This window comes from Haliotis rubra, unplaced genomic scaffold (assembly GCF_003918875.1).
Source record: "Haliotis rubra isolate DU_JTF1 unplaced genomic scaffold, ASM391887v1 Scf509, whole genome shotgun sequence".
Classification (NCBI taxonomy): Eukaryota; Metazoa; Mollusca; class Gastropoda; order Lepetellida; family Haliotidae; genus Haliotis; species Haliotis rubra.
The window spans coordinates 573,785-593,373 of record NW_025767201.1 but is presented as its reverse complement, the minus strand read 5'-3'; the positions used below and the strand labels follow the sequence as shown (position 1 = coordinate 593,373).

The window sequence follows — 19,589 nt, the reverse complement described above, 5'->3', positions numbered from 1 at the left end:
CCTTTTTGGAAATTTGCTGCTCATTACAACTGCCAATACTTTTGATAGGAAGCCCAATAATTTTAGAGGCAGTGTTTACGATTTTTGAGAGTTAGCTTTTATTCTGGACAGACAGGTTCCCAAACCAACTCAAGATATTAAAGTTTATGACACTTTGAATAAAGGTTTTGTAAAATTACATCATGATAGTTTGGTCAATTTTAAAATGTTTCAACTTCCACAAACAATGTAAGCGTTGTTGTCTTTTCTTATACATTTTCTCAGTGTTTTCGTTCCAGGAGAGTTTTGAATCTAAGACAGTACCCAATATTTGTATTCAGTTACTCTTTCTATTTCATTAACTTCAATACTTACAGCACTTATTGTTGATTTTCAGCTTTTCTAAAATCTATGATCATTTCTTTGGTGTCTTTCTTGCACATTCAAATATAAAAAGTTTGATTTACACCATTCTACAAATTTTGAAATTTCAGCTAATGTAACTAAGTTCTGACACTGGAAAAAAAATCCACATTTACAAGCTTGGAAATGTCTTGGAAAGATGATGTTTCCAAAACATTTCCAATTTTGGAAAGATGATGTTTCCAAGACATTTCCAATTTTGGAAAGATGATGTTTCCAAAAATTTCCAATTTTGGAAATATGAGATTTCCAATCTTGGAAATATCCTCAAGGGGAGATAACTGGTGGGTGATGGTAAATGATTGTTCTGCATGGGCTAATTGCTATAGCGGCATTGGGGCGGCATGAGTGTTTCATGGGGCCGTTAAGGCGACTGGCGGTAGTCTTTGATGTTTGGTGTTGTTTTAGTAATTATTGTTTAAGGGATTAACGAAAGGATTATCGACTTGACTAGTCGAAATTGCAGTGGTGAACACATTTTAAATGTTCAATGTTTTGGGTGAAAAGTGAATTTTGTCAAGTTTAGTTTAAGTATGTGTCATCGTAAGCTTATATCTATTGAGTGAGAGTTAATTTCGCATAAGGGCCACAGACCTGTTATACAATTATAAAGATGACAATACAATCCAGCGCCATATATAATATTAAGCTGTATGCTAACATGTACAATGTGTCATTTAATCTTATACTCTATATTCAAAAACTTCGCACTTTTTGTCAATGCAAGAAATATAAACTTAGCAAGATTGTTAACAGTTGTAGAATTGCAAGACAATAATAAGTTGATAAATTTAGTTTCACATGGATTATTTATGTAGTATTGTGGGAGCAGGCTGTTTCTCAGATCACAGTAAAATGAACATTCAATAAAGAATTGGTACTCTGATTCAATGGTAAGTACAATACACAGAGGGCAGAATCGCTCATGTTGTTTTATATTTACTTTTTACCATATTCCAACATTAAAGGATGGTCTGAACAACGAAACTTACTCAAAGCAAAACGAATCGCTATGCTGCCCTCCTAGGGGTCGAGTGATAGTGTCACCATGCACTAATTTCCACCGGACCACGAGTTCGTGCTAAATGGGTTATGTTTGAGTGTGAAGTGAAGCGTTGTGGAAGCTTGGAACGATATCTTAAATGTGTTCAGATCGCTTCGCGGAAGTTAAAGAATCAAAACTACTTACTAGTTGTAGTACAATATATATATGATTGATGACCAAAAAGATTTTCCATGACACAACTTGAAGCATAACGATTTCTTTCTCGGAAGCGAGGTTGTGGTGGAAGTGACAATAATATTGTAAGTAGTGTTATATTGACACCCACCTCGCTTCCACGAGAGAAATTGTTTTGTTATAATATATGTCATGCAAAATCCTATTGGACATCAATCAAATACATATTTTACTACCAGTAGAAAGTAGTTTTGATTTTGTAACTCGGTGAAAATAAACCTAAATAGCATTTATTCTCAGACTGGCGGATGTTCGCGACAGGGCGCTGCCATTTTTAATAATCATAACATCACGGGCTAAAGTCTGTTAAAGAATTAATGAGAATATGGTTTGTTTTCATCAAGTTAGAAAATCAAAACTACTTTCTACTCGTAGTTAAATATGTATTTGAGTCATGGCCAACAGGATTTGGCATGACACAACTTGTAACATAACGATTTCTTCCTCGGAAGCAAGATGGGGGTCGAAGTGACAATACTGCGCGATAAATTTCTTGCTACATTCACGTGGTTAACGTCCACTCACCAGTATGTAGATACTAGTCAACGTGCCTCTTTATATTTGGTCTTATAATCCTAATTAGTTTATTATCATACTTGTATGCATTTTGAAACTAAATAAAAACCAGGCGATCTGCCTATACTTATAACTTGAATATCTAGAAATTTTATAGTTTGCCAATGTAAATCATAATTCGCACACAAGCCCTAGTGTATGTTGTCTGTCTGATTACTTCACTTAACGAAAACAATGATTCTGTTGACAAATGAATAAAAACAAAATGCAATTATTAAAATTAAAACTGATTAGAGTTATAAGAACAATGTCAGGCTATTACTTTGTTCGAGGAATGTATCCATCAATATCCACAAAACCGAGTGATATGCCATTCACCTGCAGCTGTTCCAAATGATGTGTCTTTTAACAGTCTAATACATGTTTACGAAAAGTGATATATCGTTTCAGGTATTTCACATTGGTATATAGTCTCATTGGTCACCCAAGATAGCATACCTGGGAACTAATCGCATAATGTCCGCCATTCTTTACTAAAGTAATTCAGTTAGCCAATAATGAGCAATCAATCAATGTCTTGGCGGTTAATCCTTTGAAAGAAGGAAGTTGTTTTACGCAGAAACAGACTCGACACAGTGTATTCAGTATAGATTAGTAAATCTACATACATAAACAATGACTGTTGCAACAAAAATCAGGCTATTACTTTGTTCAATGAAGATATAACCGGAGGAATGTATCCATCAATATCCACAAAACCGAAAGTGATATGCCATTCACCTGCAGCTGTTCCAAATGACTTTTGTGTAAGATAGCATAAGTAATTAATCAGTATAGATTAGTAAATCTACATACATAAACAACCGCTTGACAAATGCTGTGTAAGATAAAAGTAATTAATCAATCAGCGTGTTATCGGTTAATCCTTTGATCGATGTTTATAATGTTGAATATTTACTCCAGACACAAGAAATGCAAAATGGGAACCTTTGTCGGGTTATCTAAGTGGTGTTACCACTAATTATACCTGTTTTAAATTCATTTACTGACCACCAAGTGAATGATGACAAATAGCATGTGTAGGTTTATACCACCTAACACGGGTTACAACAAGGGAGTATTAATTGCTGTATTGCATGCAATTTTAATTGCATGTGAAAACCTATGGGCCGACACTATTTTGAGAATACGGACAGAACTTCATTGTTGCATAAGAAATACATATAAGCATTTTCTGTGTGCTAAAACTGTATGTACCTATTTACCTAAGTAAATTTTCTAGCAATGGCAAAGTGGGGTTGTTTAGTTTACGGATTCAAATACATCAACTGTCATTTTTTAATATTATACGTCATATTTTTACATGGCGTGAATATATATCGAGGTAAATAAAACCCACAGAAATGGGATCAATTATGATCAGTCATTATACCATCCAGGCATTAGAAAACCTGCAAAAGCCCACACTGCTTTGATACTTTAATACAATCAGACAAGAACTACCGGGGAAATTTTCAAATTTTCAAATCTGATGGGCATCCACCCTTCCTAATGTCGCACTGTTTAGGTTGAAGAAATTAACCGTAACCGAGATGAGCGAGGCTGATCATAGGTTTCACTATCACTAGCGGCTGGCTCGAACAAATAAGGCCCAGCGACACCAGGCAATTACGACAGAATCGTCCATGAAAACAAGTTGTAACTAGGAAGGGGAGCAGGACAAAAGCCACCCGGACAAATGGCACCCAGTTATTTTACCATTACAGAGAGGACAATTACCACCCATATTGATTTTAATGTTGATTTTGTTGTAAAATTATGTAGACTTTGATGAATAATTTGGTTTCTTAAAAATATATATTCACTTTGATAAAAAAGTTGATTTTCATGTACAATTTTGAATTCATAGTAATGTTGACTTTTTAAAAATGTTATTGTGTTGGTGGTTTTTATTTTTATTTGGGTGGCATTTGTCCGGGTGGCTTTTGTCTGGGTGGCATTTGTCCTAGGCCCACTCGGAGGCTAGGCAAAGCAGGTGACAAAATTAAATGACAGCAGAATGTGAGAACATATAGCTTTCATTTTTCACAACAATTGTCACGATTTCTGTTCCTGCTGGTCTGTAGGCTCGTTCGATATCTCGCGATGTCATTATCGCGATAATGCACCTAGAAGATCATCAAAGGAGTGGATTGCTTAAAGGTCACATGCAACCAAAATAATTACAACACAGTTATCACTTATTTATGACATATAATATACATTGCTGATTATGAAAAAACATATAAACAAAATTCAAAGCGTACAATCGCAAATCAAAAGTGCAATATTTTGTACTTGGGTTTACTTCCCTAGAAACGAAGCAGCCGGGATACCGAACCCAGTCAGAGCGGGTGGGTGTGCACTCAAGTGTAACGGCTGGTTCATTTGAGGCTCATTGTGTGTGTATATATAGAGATGTTAGGTTTTGTAAATACGGTGTCGTACCGGGAAGGCTAAAATTTATTTTTCAGATGTCCCGGGAAGGGTAAAATGTATATTTCGGATTTCCCAGGAGAGCTTATTAGGGGAGTACCGCCAAAGCTAAAGATACGGTGCCGGGAAGCATAATCCATGCCGGGAGTAGATACATTTCTTTTCAAAACATTGTAATAATAGAGTATTTATCAGAACAGAATAGAACATAGACTTTATTAAGACTTCTATTCGATTAAGATTTAAAGATAAACAATGGACACTTATTATTTCTTCCCTTGGTACATTATGGTATCTTCCAACTTCAATATGTAGCAGGCATCTTTATCTTCTTCGATTGTTTAGACCTGTTTAAGTGGCGTTTTTATTTCAGATGTATTTAATTCGAAAAACATAACTATAATATTTAAGTTGCAAACTGACACCGAACTATCATACACATATTCGTGATGGCAGGTGCGCAGGTTAGAGTTAACTTAATCCTGAAGGGCCTTGTGACCAACATCATCGGGGACATCGCTTACACAGACCACGTGTCTGAACTTCTCAAATTGTCTTCAGCTCGACGTAGGTTGACAGAAATGTGATTTACTATGGATAATGACAATTTAATGTCAAACTCAAGAAAAAGTATACTGAAAATGAAAACATATATCTGTATTAATATTTTTGTATGTGCCCAAATTAAAGAGCGCCCACGTTAATCCTGTTTTCTTTGTAATTTGTCAGAGCCTCCGAAAGTGAGGCCCGTGTTCATTTAACCATAACATTGCATTGCAAGTACGGAAGGCTACGCCATTGAACCGAGAAGCGTAATGATTTTAGCCTTGCCGGCAATGAACCGTAAATACATGCTCATTTTCTTGTGTATAACAATTTGCAATCAACAGACATGATAATATGTCATGTGTACAAGTATCACACCTGCCTGTCTGTGTAATTACAGAATGTGACAGAGACCGAACTCGGGCCATAAATCAATGCGTTTTGTTTATGGTGTATAGCCTGATAGGTGTTAAGTTCAAATTGCATGTGGTCAGTGATCGAAGTTGTGTATTGAATATTGTCATTAGCAGACAGGCAGGCAGACACATAGGTGTCAATAAAACAGACACTGAGTTTTGTCTGTGACAACGACATATCTGTGTCACAGTTAGATATTCTGTCAACACTAAATAATGACATTGCTTTTAAGTATCGAACTGAGAAAGTGACTCGATAAGAAGAACGTGTGGTGAAATAGACAAATGAAATTATACAAACAGTTAAATCGGTAATCTACTGGTATAACATATAAAAAAAGCTACTGTGAAATATCAACAAAACATTTTAAAAAATTTAGCTCACACCAAAGCCTTCACCGAGTATTCACGGACAACCCGGCTCGCCAACCTATTTCACTGCGCATGTGTTATGAGCTAAGCCCAGCTGTTGAAACTCCGATTTCAAGGGGTTTTTTTATCGCGTTATTTTTCAACTTTATAAGTTGAATTTGCATTTTGATGATTTGTTTCGTAAGTCCATACCGAAAAGCTATCAGAATCTGCAAAGTTGTGCTTTACGCTGCATGTGACCTTTAACATAAGGTTAGGAATACTTCTTACCATCTTTTAAAAATATTCGTTATTTTGTTACAATCTATTTGAGATTTGATTTTCCTTGACTTCGCTGTGTACTGGTCCGTGGTTGTGGTCTCCAGGAATTTTAGACATTATGTCGCTCAATGTTGAGACTGTTGCTCTGCAGTCTTTTCTGACTGCATCTCCATGAGATCCATTCTCTCCTTCTCTCTTGTTCAGAATGAACATATACCGTAACCATTTACACATAGATATCTTCAACCACGAAAAGTAGGAAGAAACTTCTAGTCTAACTGTGCATTTACCATAACTGAATTTGGGGAAATAATGGTGAAAACTGTCATTTCCAAATTTCTTATAGCAAGTTTCTGCAAGAAAATGAATAACTCACAACTTATGAATTGAGTGAACTAATTTATAAATCAAAGTGACTGTGTGAACTCACTAACATGGATTCAATCTCATACTGGTAGTCTGGTATACATGTCTTATTTCTTTCCTTGAGTGAACACGTTTTTTCATCTTGTAGAATCCCTTAAAACAACACCGTTGTCAAAACATCAAACATCAAACCATTTTTACCTTGACCCAAATGCCTAACCTACCCTTTAGCTCGATAATGATACAAGAATGAATATGGGAACCCTTCTCTATGCATCGACAGGAATACCTATCAAACAAGCATGGAGTTGCTATTGGCGTGGCGTCGTGTTCTCATTGCAGGTTTTAACATTTTCAAACGTATATAATTGTCACCACAGCGACTAACCTATTTTACAGTTTAGTAGAAAACTTAACAGAAGCATCCAACTTGACCTTACAATGAGCGGTGTGATAATTCAAGACATAAATAATCACAAGCATCTAGACTTGACCCTTCAAAATAACTGTAACTGGGAAATTAACATATAGTCTATTTGCTGGCTTATTATGAAATTAATGTCTTGTCTAAACTGGAATCTTTCAAAAGAATATTTGTCTCTGGAATCATCTGTGAGCTTGTGGGCTGATTTCTCTTGATCTATAATGAATGTTTTATTAAAACATTCTGTAATGTACTTCTTGTAAATGATCAAATTAATCTAGATACACTTATGATTCAGTAAAAAGGGAATTCATTTGAGTATTTGCTTCAATCCGCACATGTTTGGACAACACAACCAATTTTCTATAGACACGTTCATGAGATTTTCGTGAATACGCCAATTGCATATACCGTTATTGAGCACAAACTCAAATGGCCTCTCCCTTTTGACAGGTGTTAATTGGAGAATGTATTCTACTACGGTCAGTTCCCATGAAGCAGAATTGTAAAAACATAGGGTGATTACCTCCAAGACCTGGTCATCTCGAACAAAGGCCAGTTAATGTTTTAACAGGCACAAGGTTGATACGAAAAGTTGAAGGGGTAAAGAAATGAAATAAGCCTAAAGTGATATTTGACATTTTCATGACATAATATATTTGGTGTTGCCACAATTAATCATCACAAGATGAAACATATCATGTGAAATATATCTCAACTATCATTTGGAGGGCCTTTTCAACGATCTTTATAAATCTGCCATGCCAACACCCCAAGTAATAATAAGATACATAATTTTCAAATCATGTATGACCTATTTCAGCTTATTACTGACCCTACGAAGGTCACCCCAAACTCTAGCACTTTGTTAGATATTGGTAGATTAGTAGATTAATCAATAACTTTGGCGAGACCTAAAACGTATCATCCCCGTCAGACGTTGAGTGAACACATGAATCAGTATCAGTATAATCTCAGTGAGCTAAACTCAGTAAATTAACTCAGTAAATTCGATCATATTTCAAAACAAGTTCAGAATTTTATAGCACCCAGTGTCTTAAGCCCGTGATAACAACACCGGACCTTAACATGAGCGAGATTATACTGTAATAACAAAATCCTACTTCACGGGAATACCCCATTACGCCATGGCACGGGTTCACTTTTATGGCATGTAATACACTCAGTCAGTCAGTATATCTGGTACACTGTTATATAGTCCATATAGCATAGGTGTATGGAATTTGTATTCATACGAACATTGAGTGGGGAAAAAAATTAAACATATTTGGGCTTTTGTGGATAACAACTAAAACATACACTTGAAACTGACTTTTGAAAATACTAGCGATAAATAGAACAGTCAATATCAATTTTTGACACATAGAACACGAAGACTGCAGATGAGTGAAGTTAAACTAATATATAGAATTGGTTCCTAGCTGGTCGCATAAGACGGCGAATAGTAAACACTTACTCTAAACATAATCCCAACTTTAAAAAATGTATCACTTCACGCGTGAGACGCAGTAGCATTGATATCAAGCACAAAGGGATAATATGAAAATATGGCTTATTCCTGCAGTTTTCACGAATAAATATGTCACATGCAAGATACATTATGAATATCAACAATAAGAACTCAAAGATCAAAAGATTCGTGAAATAGTTCAGTCTATACACTCATGGGCCGGGGATCCTTTGGAAAAAAGAGAAATTGAAAAAGTAGTGGTAAAATCCTTCCTAAATTTCCAAATATTTCCAAGCCTTGGAAACATCATCTTTCCAAATTTGGAAATTTTTGGGAAATATGATATTTCCAAATTGGAAATTTTTGGAAATCACCATTTTTTTTTCTTGTGTGATTCCCTAACAAGGCCTACCAATGCAGCATCATCAGCGAATTTAACTGTAAAACATGTTTCTGTGTTGGATACACTGTCATTGTTGTACAATATAAACAAAATTGGTGAAATAACGCAACCTTGTGGAGCGCCAGTCGATGTGTTTACAATTGATGATTTCACATTAATAACCTGGACAATTTGTTGTCTGTTAACTAGAAATGAATTAATCCATTTGATGATGTTAGAATTAACTTTCATTCTGAAAAGTTTATCAATTAACAAATGAGGCTGAATAGTATTCAAGGCATATGAAAATTCAACAAACATGAATATTCTCACATAAGTACCATAGTTTTCTAAATGCTTATAAATATTTATTAACAGAGTGAATGTTGCATCTTCTACCCCACGCCTTGCTCAGTATGCAAATTGTAATGGGTCAAGAACATGGCTGACTTCTTCAACAATAAGGTCTTAACAATGCGTTTTAAACATTTCATGGTAATAGAGGTTAGGGCCACTGGTCTGAAGTCATTATTAAAGGGGCACTGATGCAGAGCGATCAATGTTTCTCACCAACAGTCTAATTACGAAACCAAGCTGCAAACTGGCCGGTACCTGTCCTCAACCATGACGAACACGGGGACTGGGCTACTGTCCACCTTGGCAGACTTTCTTCATCAGACATTAGGAAGGGTGGATGCCCATCAGATGCCGGATATTATGGATATACAACTTCTTTTATTCTGTGGAGGCGACGTTTCGACATAGGTTCTAATGTCGTTGTCAAGCAAGTGATACATGAGTAACAAATTGAGAGAATATATAGAGGAGTTGTTGTTACAGTAGATAGGGAATGAGTTGTTTATACAAATGTTTTCATTTGTTATCATAATAATGAAGATTGAAATACAAGTAAAACAATTTCATCTTTGCTGATCAATCTATATTTACTATCAATTGCGCATGTGGGTGGTGCAACAGAGGTCACGGACCAGTCAAGAATTGTGGGATATCATCCGGGTATTCACGGGAGAAAAACAATAACAAAAGCAACAACCTGTCCACTAAAATTGCCCTGGATCAGTGTCCCTTTAACAGAGGGATTTTTCTTGTTTTGGCAATAGAACAATTTTAGAGATTTTCCAGAAAGTGGGAACATTATGCGAATTAATTGATATCTGAAATAACTTTTGAAAAATAACAGCCAGTTGCACTCTACATTACTTAAGAACAATCCCCAAAGAAGTTATCAGGCCCACACCATGCATGAAGATTTATCTCAGCAAATCACATCATCTGTCGATATATTTAACATTGCACAAGCTGGAAGCAATTCCAATACAAGTTTACTTTCATCTGAAAGATTTTCAGTATCAAATCGGGAGTAGAAGGAGTTCAACTCATTTGAAAAGATAAGTCCTCGCTGGATTCCAACTGTTGAGGTCTAATAGTTGATCCAATGATAGTTTCTATGTCACTCCATGCATTACGTAAATTGTTTACAGAAAACTGTCTTTCAATTTTTGTTTTGCATTCATCGTTACACTTCCTTGTTAAACAAGCGATCTCTTTCTGAATGTCTTTAACCTTGACCTTGTCCCCTGCACAAAAAGCCTTTTTCTTTTCATTTAAAACTGATTTGAACTCTTTAGTTAGTTATCCAAGGCTTGTTATTAGGAAATATTTTAATACATTTGACTGGCACAATGTTTTCTACACAGACATTTATATGATCAGTTAAAGTATTTGTAAACATATTCAAATTATCACTAGTATGTTCAAACATATTGTACAATCAAAACATTATCTCAACTGCTCTCAACAATCTTTTGTCCTTGACTTTACATATTTTAAGACTGGCTTCTCTGACTTTAATTTTTGACAATACAAAGGAACTAAATAAACAGTATTGTGATCAGAAGTCCCCATCGGCACCTCTGCAGAAGATTTGTAGGTGTCTTTCACATTACCATAGCACAAGTCAATAGTTTTTCTAGATCTTGTCGGACACTTCACATACTGATGGTATGATGGCAGAACATGTTTTAAGTCACCTGCATTGAAATCTCTGAGTATGAATATTGGTGCCTCTGGTGAAAAATCATTAAGTTTGTCCATAGTGGTGTGAATAGTGTCAGCCGCTAGTTTCACATTGGCATCCGGCGGAACATATACAGTGGTCACAAAAACTTGTCCAAATTCTTTAGGAAGATAATATGACCTGAGTGAAATGCAGAGAGATAGAGATCCTCGAACAACGTGCTGCTGGCACAAGCGTTCATTTACATAAACACACACACCTCCTCCAACATGCTTCCCGGTACTTGCCGCATCTCTATACAGCTGAATCGGCAATCCGAATCCACTGAGTTCCAAATTTGTGTTGTCTAGTCTCTGTCACCCATGTGTCCGTAAAGCACAGGAGACAACTTTCTTGAAACTCAGACATATGCTTTACACAAGCCTCAATTTAATTTATTTGACTGTGGAAGCTTGAGCTTTTGTTTAATCTTGAAAATGGTAGCATCCAGCCTTTGTACCTCTGCCACAAATTCTTCTTGGTCTTACATTCGCGGCATGGATTCCAGAAATAAGACATCAAGGACAGCTAACTTATCATTGGCAAAAGCATATCTGGCTGAATTCCATAGACAACACTAAAATGCCAGTTCTGTTTCCTTTAAGACGTCTTATCTATGATCTGCTGTTTCATACAATGCAGGGCTACTGGTATCTCGAACCAAACTGTCTGTAAGGTTCATGCTACCCATGCATAGTGTGCTGCTCAAGCTGTAATCATAACCTGGCTGTGCTTTATGATGACTGTACTCCGTGCATTCCGAACAGGAATAAGGGGGTTAAGCACACTTTCTTCTCCTGGCCTTTCTTTATTGCCAACACATACTTCTTGAGACTGTAGGCAAATGTTCTTGGCAGAGGTGACATTGTGGAGACAACTTACCCCTATGTGAAAACGTTTTAGTACTCAAAAGGGAGGCTGAGATATATTTGTTGCCTTTAGGTTTACACATATTAATATCAAAATGGAAAGGACAAACTTCAGAAAATTAAGCACATGTTATCAAAGAACACGCATTCATGTTCAGAGAGATAACTCCAATTGTTAGCAATTGGGTCGACCACTAAGAAGAAAGACAACACAAGACCATGGCTGAACCTGTGGATCAGAAACAAGTTTCAGGAAATAAGGCAATCAAGTGTTGGAGGGACATATTCATAAGAATCACGCATTGCTGAGGATGTCAAATAGGGTGCTGGTGGAGCACAAATTCAAGCAAACACATTAAGCAGCTTCCCTTGATATTAATCATAAATGCTCAAGTTATTGTGAACACCAAGTTCAAAGTTCTACCAGGAAAAATATAGAAAATATATTTTCAACTTATAAATCCCATATTGTATCACCACTAAGCTGACCTCTATATGCAAATAAGACTGTGTGAAGATTTATCAAACTAAATCAATTTAGCCAGTACCTGATTTAGATTATCCTGGCTGCTTCCTGGTGTAGAAAGTGGTGTGTATGGTGATTCTGTGGCATCAAGTGGTTGTTTACCTAGTTCCTCACTTCCCAAGTAGGACAGTGGCTTGATTGAGAATGCATAAAGAAACTGAAAACACAAATAAATCACACATAATTAGGTTGACACGCTGAGGAAGACATTGGGCAAATAGAGTGGTTAAGGGAGAGAATGTTATTACTTGTGGTCATCAGACACAACGAACATGAGTTATCCTGGTACAAATGGCGGAATACACTGGTCATATTTATTTATATTTTTTTTATTCCATTTTAAATTGCATGTACAGACAGAAGAGTGACATGTGTTGGTAGTTACATCATCAAGTTAGTACAAAATTATACACATGAGGGTGTACATATATAGATAAATAGGAGCTAGATGAAAATGTTATAACTGTAGTGGACATAATAGTTTGAACAAGTGTTTGCCACTGATATGGCAATGTGTCCCGCCGCTAAAGAATGGAATATCTATATTTACTACTTTTTAATTTTTGGTTACATAAGAGATGCCTGAAAAGACTGGTGTCTGCATTATCACCCAATGTAGGCTGTCAACATGATTGGAAACATTGGGTGCAATGTTTTATGAGATATCGCGTTTAAATAAGTTTGAAAAGCGGTCAAAGTGTCATGGTGACCTTGAAGGTAAGGTCAAGGTCACCCAAATAAAGCAGTGTCTGTGTAATCCCCCAATGTAGGCTGTCACCAAATTTGAAGACATTGGGTACAACAGTCCATGAGATATCGAGTTAACAAGAGTTTGAAAAGTGGTCAAAGTGTCGTGGTGACCTTGAAAATAAGGTCAAGGTCACCCAAATCGACTGGTGTCTACGTAATCCCCCAATGTAGGCTGTCACCAAATTTGAAGACATTGGGTACAACAGTTCATGAGATATCGCGTTAACAAGAATCGGGACGTATGTACGGACGCCGCTGAATACATAGTCCCCCGTTCTGCGTTGCGGCGTTGCGGCGGGGGACAATAAGTCAAATTGCATGTGTGCCAATTTAAAATGTCAGAGTACCGTATTTAAGCAGTGTATGAAATAAGGCCCGTCCGACCGCCCAAGATGGTCTAGATTTCTGACGGACGGTGTAAATTTACAGCTAGCCAGCCGGATGGTCTGGTAAAAATTTTTTATCGTCCATACATTTGAGTAAATTCACCATATTTGGCCTGGTTAAATCCATTTTGGGCTGGTAACATTTTGAAGTTACCAGCCCTGATGTCTGGCTGGAGTTTTGGCTTATTTCATACACTGATTTAAATGGTGCTATTTCTTAGTAAAACAACTAAATTTATTATATTTCATTGCAATAAACCTTTCGATATAGCGTATGTCCTTAAGCAACATGAGAAATCTTGCAAAGGATATATATTGCTCTTTAAGGCTTTAAGTATGGATTAATCTTTTAGCAAGTAGTAAAATGTGATTACTACTTGGTTGTTTGAGGACAGTCTAAAATGATTTTTCATCTATGATAATTTCTCCATGTTCTTTCCTTATACTATTTATCAGTTGGCTAGTATAACGTCTATGTTCGAGATGGCAAAAGTAACTAGTTGGTTTCTTGCCTTCTTTGTACTATGTTAATCTCTTTCTGATTTGGATTCCTCGGATTTCCTCTTCATGGTATTGTTGCAATTGATTTTCATTGTTGATAGCTCAGATAATAGTTTTTCATTAATACTTTGGAAATCGTTTCTAATATTTTCTTCTAGATCTTTTATATTTTTTTCCAATTGTTGTATTTTCTTAGTTTTATCTTTCTTCAACAAAGAAGAATAAGAAATGGTTTTCCCTCTCCAGTTTATTAGGAAAGTCTCTAAAAATAAAGTCAGAAATTTTCAGTTGCAAGGTTCCATATTCAATAAGGGTGTCAGTGTCTTCCTCAGCATGTGTTCTGTCTGCATATTCATATAATGTTTCTATTAAAGTATCCTTGACAAGTTTAATATACTCTTCATTGCGTAACAATGAGGTGTTAAATTTCCAATAACCCGTCCCCTTTCTTTACTATAAGCATTTGAGAAAGAGAAAGTAACCGGGGAATGATCTGATTTATAACCTGGAATAATGGCAATAGTTTTTAAATAAATCTTGTGTTATAAGTAAAAAGTCTAATCTAGCTTGTTGTTTGGGGTTTCTTTTCCAACATGTAACTTTTCTGCAGTCAGGATTTTGCTCCCTCGTCTGTACGAACAGAAACGTCAGCACTAATTGAAAATTAGATAGGCACAGTAATCAAATCATTACAGAAATGGACATAATAAGCGGATCAAAAACATTTCTTGTGTACAATATCTTGACACATCAATGAATAACTCAGCACAATTCCAAGACATTACGTGAATGTTTGCACTCCATTCAGACTCTTGACTTCAGTATCTGGTGTGACCACCACTAGCGACAATAACTACAGCACAGTGTCTATGCATGGAGTGCAAGAATCGATTGATGAAGGCCATTGGCACTTGGAATCACACTCCTCAGAAAGGCCTTGCGCAATAAATCAGCAGTGTTCGGCCTTGGTATGACATTATTCAGTCTCCTCTGAATTTCATCCCAAAGATGTTCAATTGGGTTTAAATCAGGACTAAAGGCTGGTCACTGCATAATGTTGACACCGTTCTGCAGAAGAAATTATAGTGCCTTCACATGATTTGAGAAATAATGAAATGGAAAATTTGAAGTTTTCTGCAACTAAAACAAACTCCATGAGTGTCCCAGTGAAGACAAGCCCAGCCATCCACATATCGCTTCAAAATTAAGTTACATAATGTCAACTACATGATAGAAACAAACTTACTACTGCCCAAGTTTATGATAAAAAACCCGAACATAACATACTTCAATTGGAGCATGTCACAAGAACATTGTAAATGCTAAGCCACTGACATTGAGGTAGTGGTCGATGATTTGAAAAGAACGTAAAAGTAAAACAAAGTTCAAACAAGAAGACAAAGTCATCAATATCCCCCGCAATGGCAAAATACTCTTCATGATTATGTCTACGAGTTATGATTATGTCAAATATTTAGGTGTGTATATAGAAAAGTGGAAGGAGAGCATTGAAAGGAGCACTATCACCAATTTCAGTCTCAGTCAAACTTGTTGCCATGGAAACGCCAAAAATATTTTAATCAGAATTCCAAAACTACCAAAAGGTACCAGTACACCACCAGACCAATCTATGTGCCAAGTTTGGTGAAGAAATAGTGAACGGTTTTAGAGTTCTGCTCCGGAAAAGAGCACAAGCACCAATTTCAGTCTAAGCCAAACTTGTTGCCCTGGAAATGCCAAAAATATTTTAATCAGAATTCCAAAACTACCAAAAGGCACCAGTACACCACCAGACCAATCTATGTGCCAAGTTTGGTGAAGAAATAGTTAACGGTTTTAGAGTTCTGCTCCGGAAAAGAGCACAACCACCAATTTCAGTCTAAGTCGAACTTGTTGCCATAGAAACGCCAAAAATATTTTATTCAGAATTCCAAAACTACCAAAAGGCACCAGTACACCACCAGATCTATGTATGTGCCAAGTTTGGTGAAGAAATATTGAATGCTTTTAGAGTTCTGCTCCGGAAAAGAGCACTACCACTAATTTCAGTCTAAGTCGAACTTGTTGCCATGGAAACGCCAAAAATATTTTATTCAGAATTCCAAAACTGCCAAAGGGCACCAGTACACCACCAGATCAATGTATGTGCCAAGTTTGGTGAAGAAATATTGAATGATTTTAGAGTTCTGCCCCGGAAAAGACAAATGTGCATGGACGGACGGACGCACAGACGGAGTCCATTTTAATACCCCCCGCAAAACGCGTTGCGGGGGATAACAATATCCAAATAAACTGCTCATAATTTACAGACATCCGGTTAAAACACATTTCACACAGGTACTACAAACAGAAAGTGATACTAAAAAAGAAACAAAATATTTTACGTTCACTTACAGCAACAACATTAACACCCCCACTTGAACTTAAAATAGTTCAGGATTTATACCTTTCTTTAAACAAAAGTTAAATGCAGTATTAATAGAATTCTCAAAATTCAAGTCTTTATAAGACTCATAATTTTCAAACTGACACAATAAACTAAAGTTCTTTAAGCATACTGACAAATAATTCAAAATCTAAATAAATTGTTCATGTACAGTTTCACTTTCTAACTCTTCTACTAACATCTCTGGATCAAACAATTTTCTCTCGATCTAGCCCATAAGACTACTGACAATTTTTTTCAGTTGGACCTTGCTGACTAACTTGGTAAACATAGCAGCAATGTTCTCTTGTGATGGAATATAAAACAACTTTACCCTACCATTGACAACTTCTCATCTGATAAAGTGATATCTGACATCAATATGTTTAGATCTCTTAAGATGTAGTGGGTTCCCAGCAAGAGCTAAAGCACCCTGGTTTTCACTGTTTGTGATAAGGAACAATTACAAGTATTGTTAGTAACTGTTAGTAAACTTACCTCTGGATTATGGTTACCTTTTTTCTGGGGTTGCCACAGACACATACAGAAAAAAATGGAAAAGAAAAAACGATCCCTAAGTCATAGTTCCCCTGGTAGTATGCCCTACCCCTTAAAGAGTTATCTCCCCCTTAAATCGTGACGTAAGAGCGCGCCCTTTTAAACCTCACAAGTTTTATGAATAACAGACTCTTCTGCCATGATTAGCGAGGAGGACAAAAAGAACAGGCGGGGAACTAAACCCCATAATCCAGAGGTAAGTTTACTAACAATTACTAACAATACTTGTAATTGTTCCTAATTTAGGCATAACATTCCCTCTGGATTATGTTGGCTGATTCCCACACAAGGAAAGGAGGCAATGAGCAGAAGACTAATAGATAATTTAAGGCATATTTCCCAAATACTAAACAGTCCTTATATATATGGATAGAAATGGGAACTATCTGAATAAAGGTCCTTATGACTGTTATATATAAATACTGGCTTAGGGATCATTCCTTCTAAAGTTAGTTGGTTAACCCGACACCAAGAAAAGGATCCAACTGTGAAGGATAGCAATAAACAAAAAAGCTAACGAGAGTCTATGACGTCACTTCCGGAATAATGACATCACTTCCGATTAAAGACGTCACTTCCGGTCTAATGACCTCACTTCAGGTTTATGACGTCACTTACGGTTATTGACGTCACTTTCCGGTTTAACCCCCTGGATGCCACAGGGACATATATGTCCTTCCCCTTCAACCCTCAATTTCAAGTCCAATAAAATTCAAAATATCCCAAGCACACAAACACACTTCACAGTTTCGAATTTTGCGGGAAATTTCCTGTTTCTTGATACCATCCACTATTATTTTAGACAAAGCTCAAGTGCTGAAAATGACCTTTCAAAATAGGCTTCATCGAAAATGTCGCCATTTTTGACACAGTACGAAATCGTGATTCACAGCGTTATTTGCTGTATGTTTTGAAATGTGAAAATCGGAAAATTACTGGGTGTATTGAATTTCAAAAAATAACATATTCATGATCACTGATATCAGTTTTACATGAAATCGCTAATTATAATTCTGAAAAGTTGACGATGAATCTAGAATCAGTTGGGATGTTTTCGAAAATGCACTTACACGAATGCCGTAGAGTGCTTTCCACCATATCGGATAGTGTTTACAAAATCACGTTTCGCGAAGGCCGGTATTGATACGCCTATTACATCACGTATATTTCATATATAGCTTCGAAAAATGCATCACTGAATTCCCCATGCATTTTAGAATCAAATTGCAACTGGTCTTTGTCACCAATACCAACTGTCTAGATAAAAGGAGACGAAACATATTGGGTGTGAAAACGAACGCTGTGCTCGAAAGACTGCGCTGGTTCGAAATGTAAACAAAGACAAATTCTGATTTTACACTGAGTAGCATTTTCTGAAAAATTTCAACATTCATCCGTCTATTCATTGCTTGCAATGGCTCAATACCTTTGGAATATGCATGGAAAGAGTACCGTAGCAAGCAATAGGAAATTATAAATACATACAATGCAATGATTTGATAATTCATAAGAAATTGTCAAAGTTTCCGTGCAGCGTGATGCCATGACAGACGCAAAATCACGCAGAACGACAACGGTAATTATCAGCATTTCTGGCTTGTTCTCTTACTTATAGTGAAAACGATAAAAACATATAACAATACACAGATAGTCAGAATCATTCTGATTACTTACATCTCATATTTATGTACAAACGATCCATGAATCAATGGAAGGGTCCTTGCAAAATCCTGAGTACCCTTGTCAGCAAAGCCGCCATGTTGTAAGAAATCGGTCAGAGGTAGTGATGTCATACGTCAACATTGTTCTACATATTAGGCAATTTCTTTGAGGTGAAGGTCGGTTGAACAAGAGTAAACACAATCGCCCAATCCTTCCGATTACACTGTCAGTATTATGGTGTATATTTTGCGTATAGTTCAGATACTTTTTCATGAAACTGACTTCAGTATCTACATTTAGCCTTGTTCAATATCATATCATACGTGCATATAGGGTTTACGGTGTTTTATTCTTTGAAAGTTTTTGATTGTTTGAATCATATTTACAACTTGACATATTTAGAACTTGACATATTTAGTGCAATACACCATATTCTAAACCTTTACACAAGCGTTAGAAGATCAAACGTAGCCATAACTGCAACTACTTTAGTTCCTATGATGTACAATATTCAATTTATTTGGACTAATATTGCAATTTCATATGAACAGGTTAATGAACGGTGATTTGATTCAACCTTATATGTAAAACTGATAATATTAATGAAAATGATTTATATATGGTATGAAATGTATATGCACACATATTTAAAGGAATTGTCTTGTTCATTGCATAATTTTGTGTCGTTTTATAGACAAAAGAATGATGCATATTGATCGGCCAGGTGCGCGTTTGTTGGACACATTTTAATGATTCTCTATCATTGTTTATGATAATATAATCAGTTCATATTCGATTAAATAATATTGTGATGACAGGATATCAAACTTTAACTACATTTATAGGAAAATTGTTGAAAAATATATATATACCATCTCATGTGTCAATTCGGACAAATCTTACATCCATATTCTAATATATAGTTCCATATATAAAATACTATCTTTTTGCATCTTTCATTGCA

At 36.1% G+C, this 19,589-nt stretch overlaps 1 protein-coding gene across 2 annotated transcripts in view; it reads right to left on the bottom strand.

The window, feature by feature from the left end:
• LOC124292122 (CWF19-like protein 1) overlaps window positions 1-19,589 on the bottom strand; it is a 373,599-nt gene that overhangs the window by 196,157 nt on the left and 157,853 nt on the right. For both annotated transcript variants that reach the window (XM_046729174.1, XM_046729175.1), the window contains exon 8: window positions 12,366-12,500. In XM_046729174.1, the coding sequence (XP_046585130.1) occupies window positions 12,366-12,500 (135 nt within the window). The remainder of the gene's footprint in view (window positions 1-12,365; window positions 12,501-19,589) is intronic.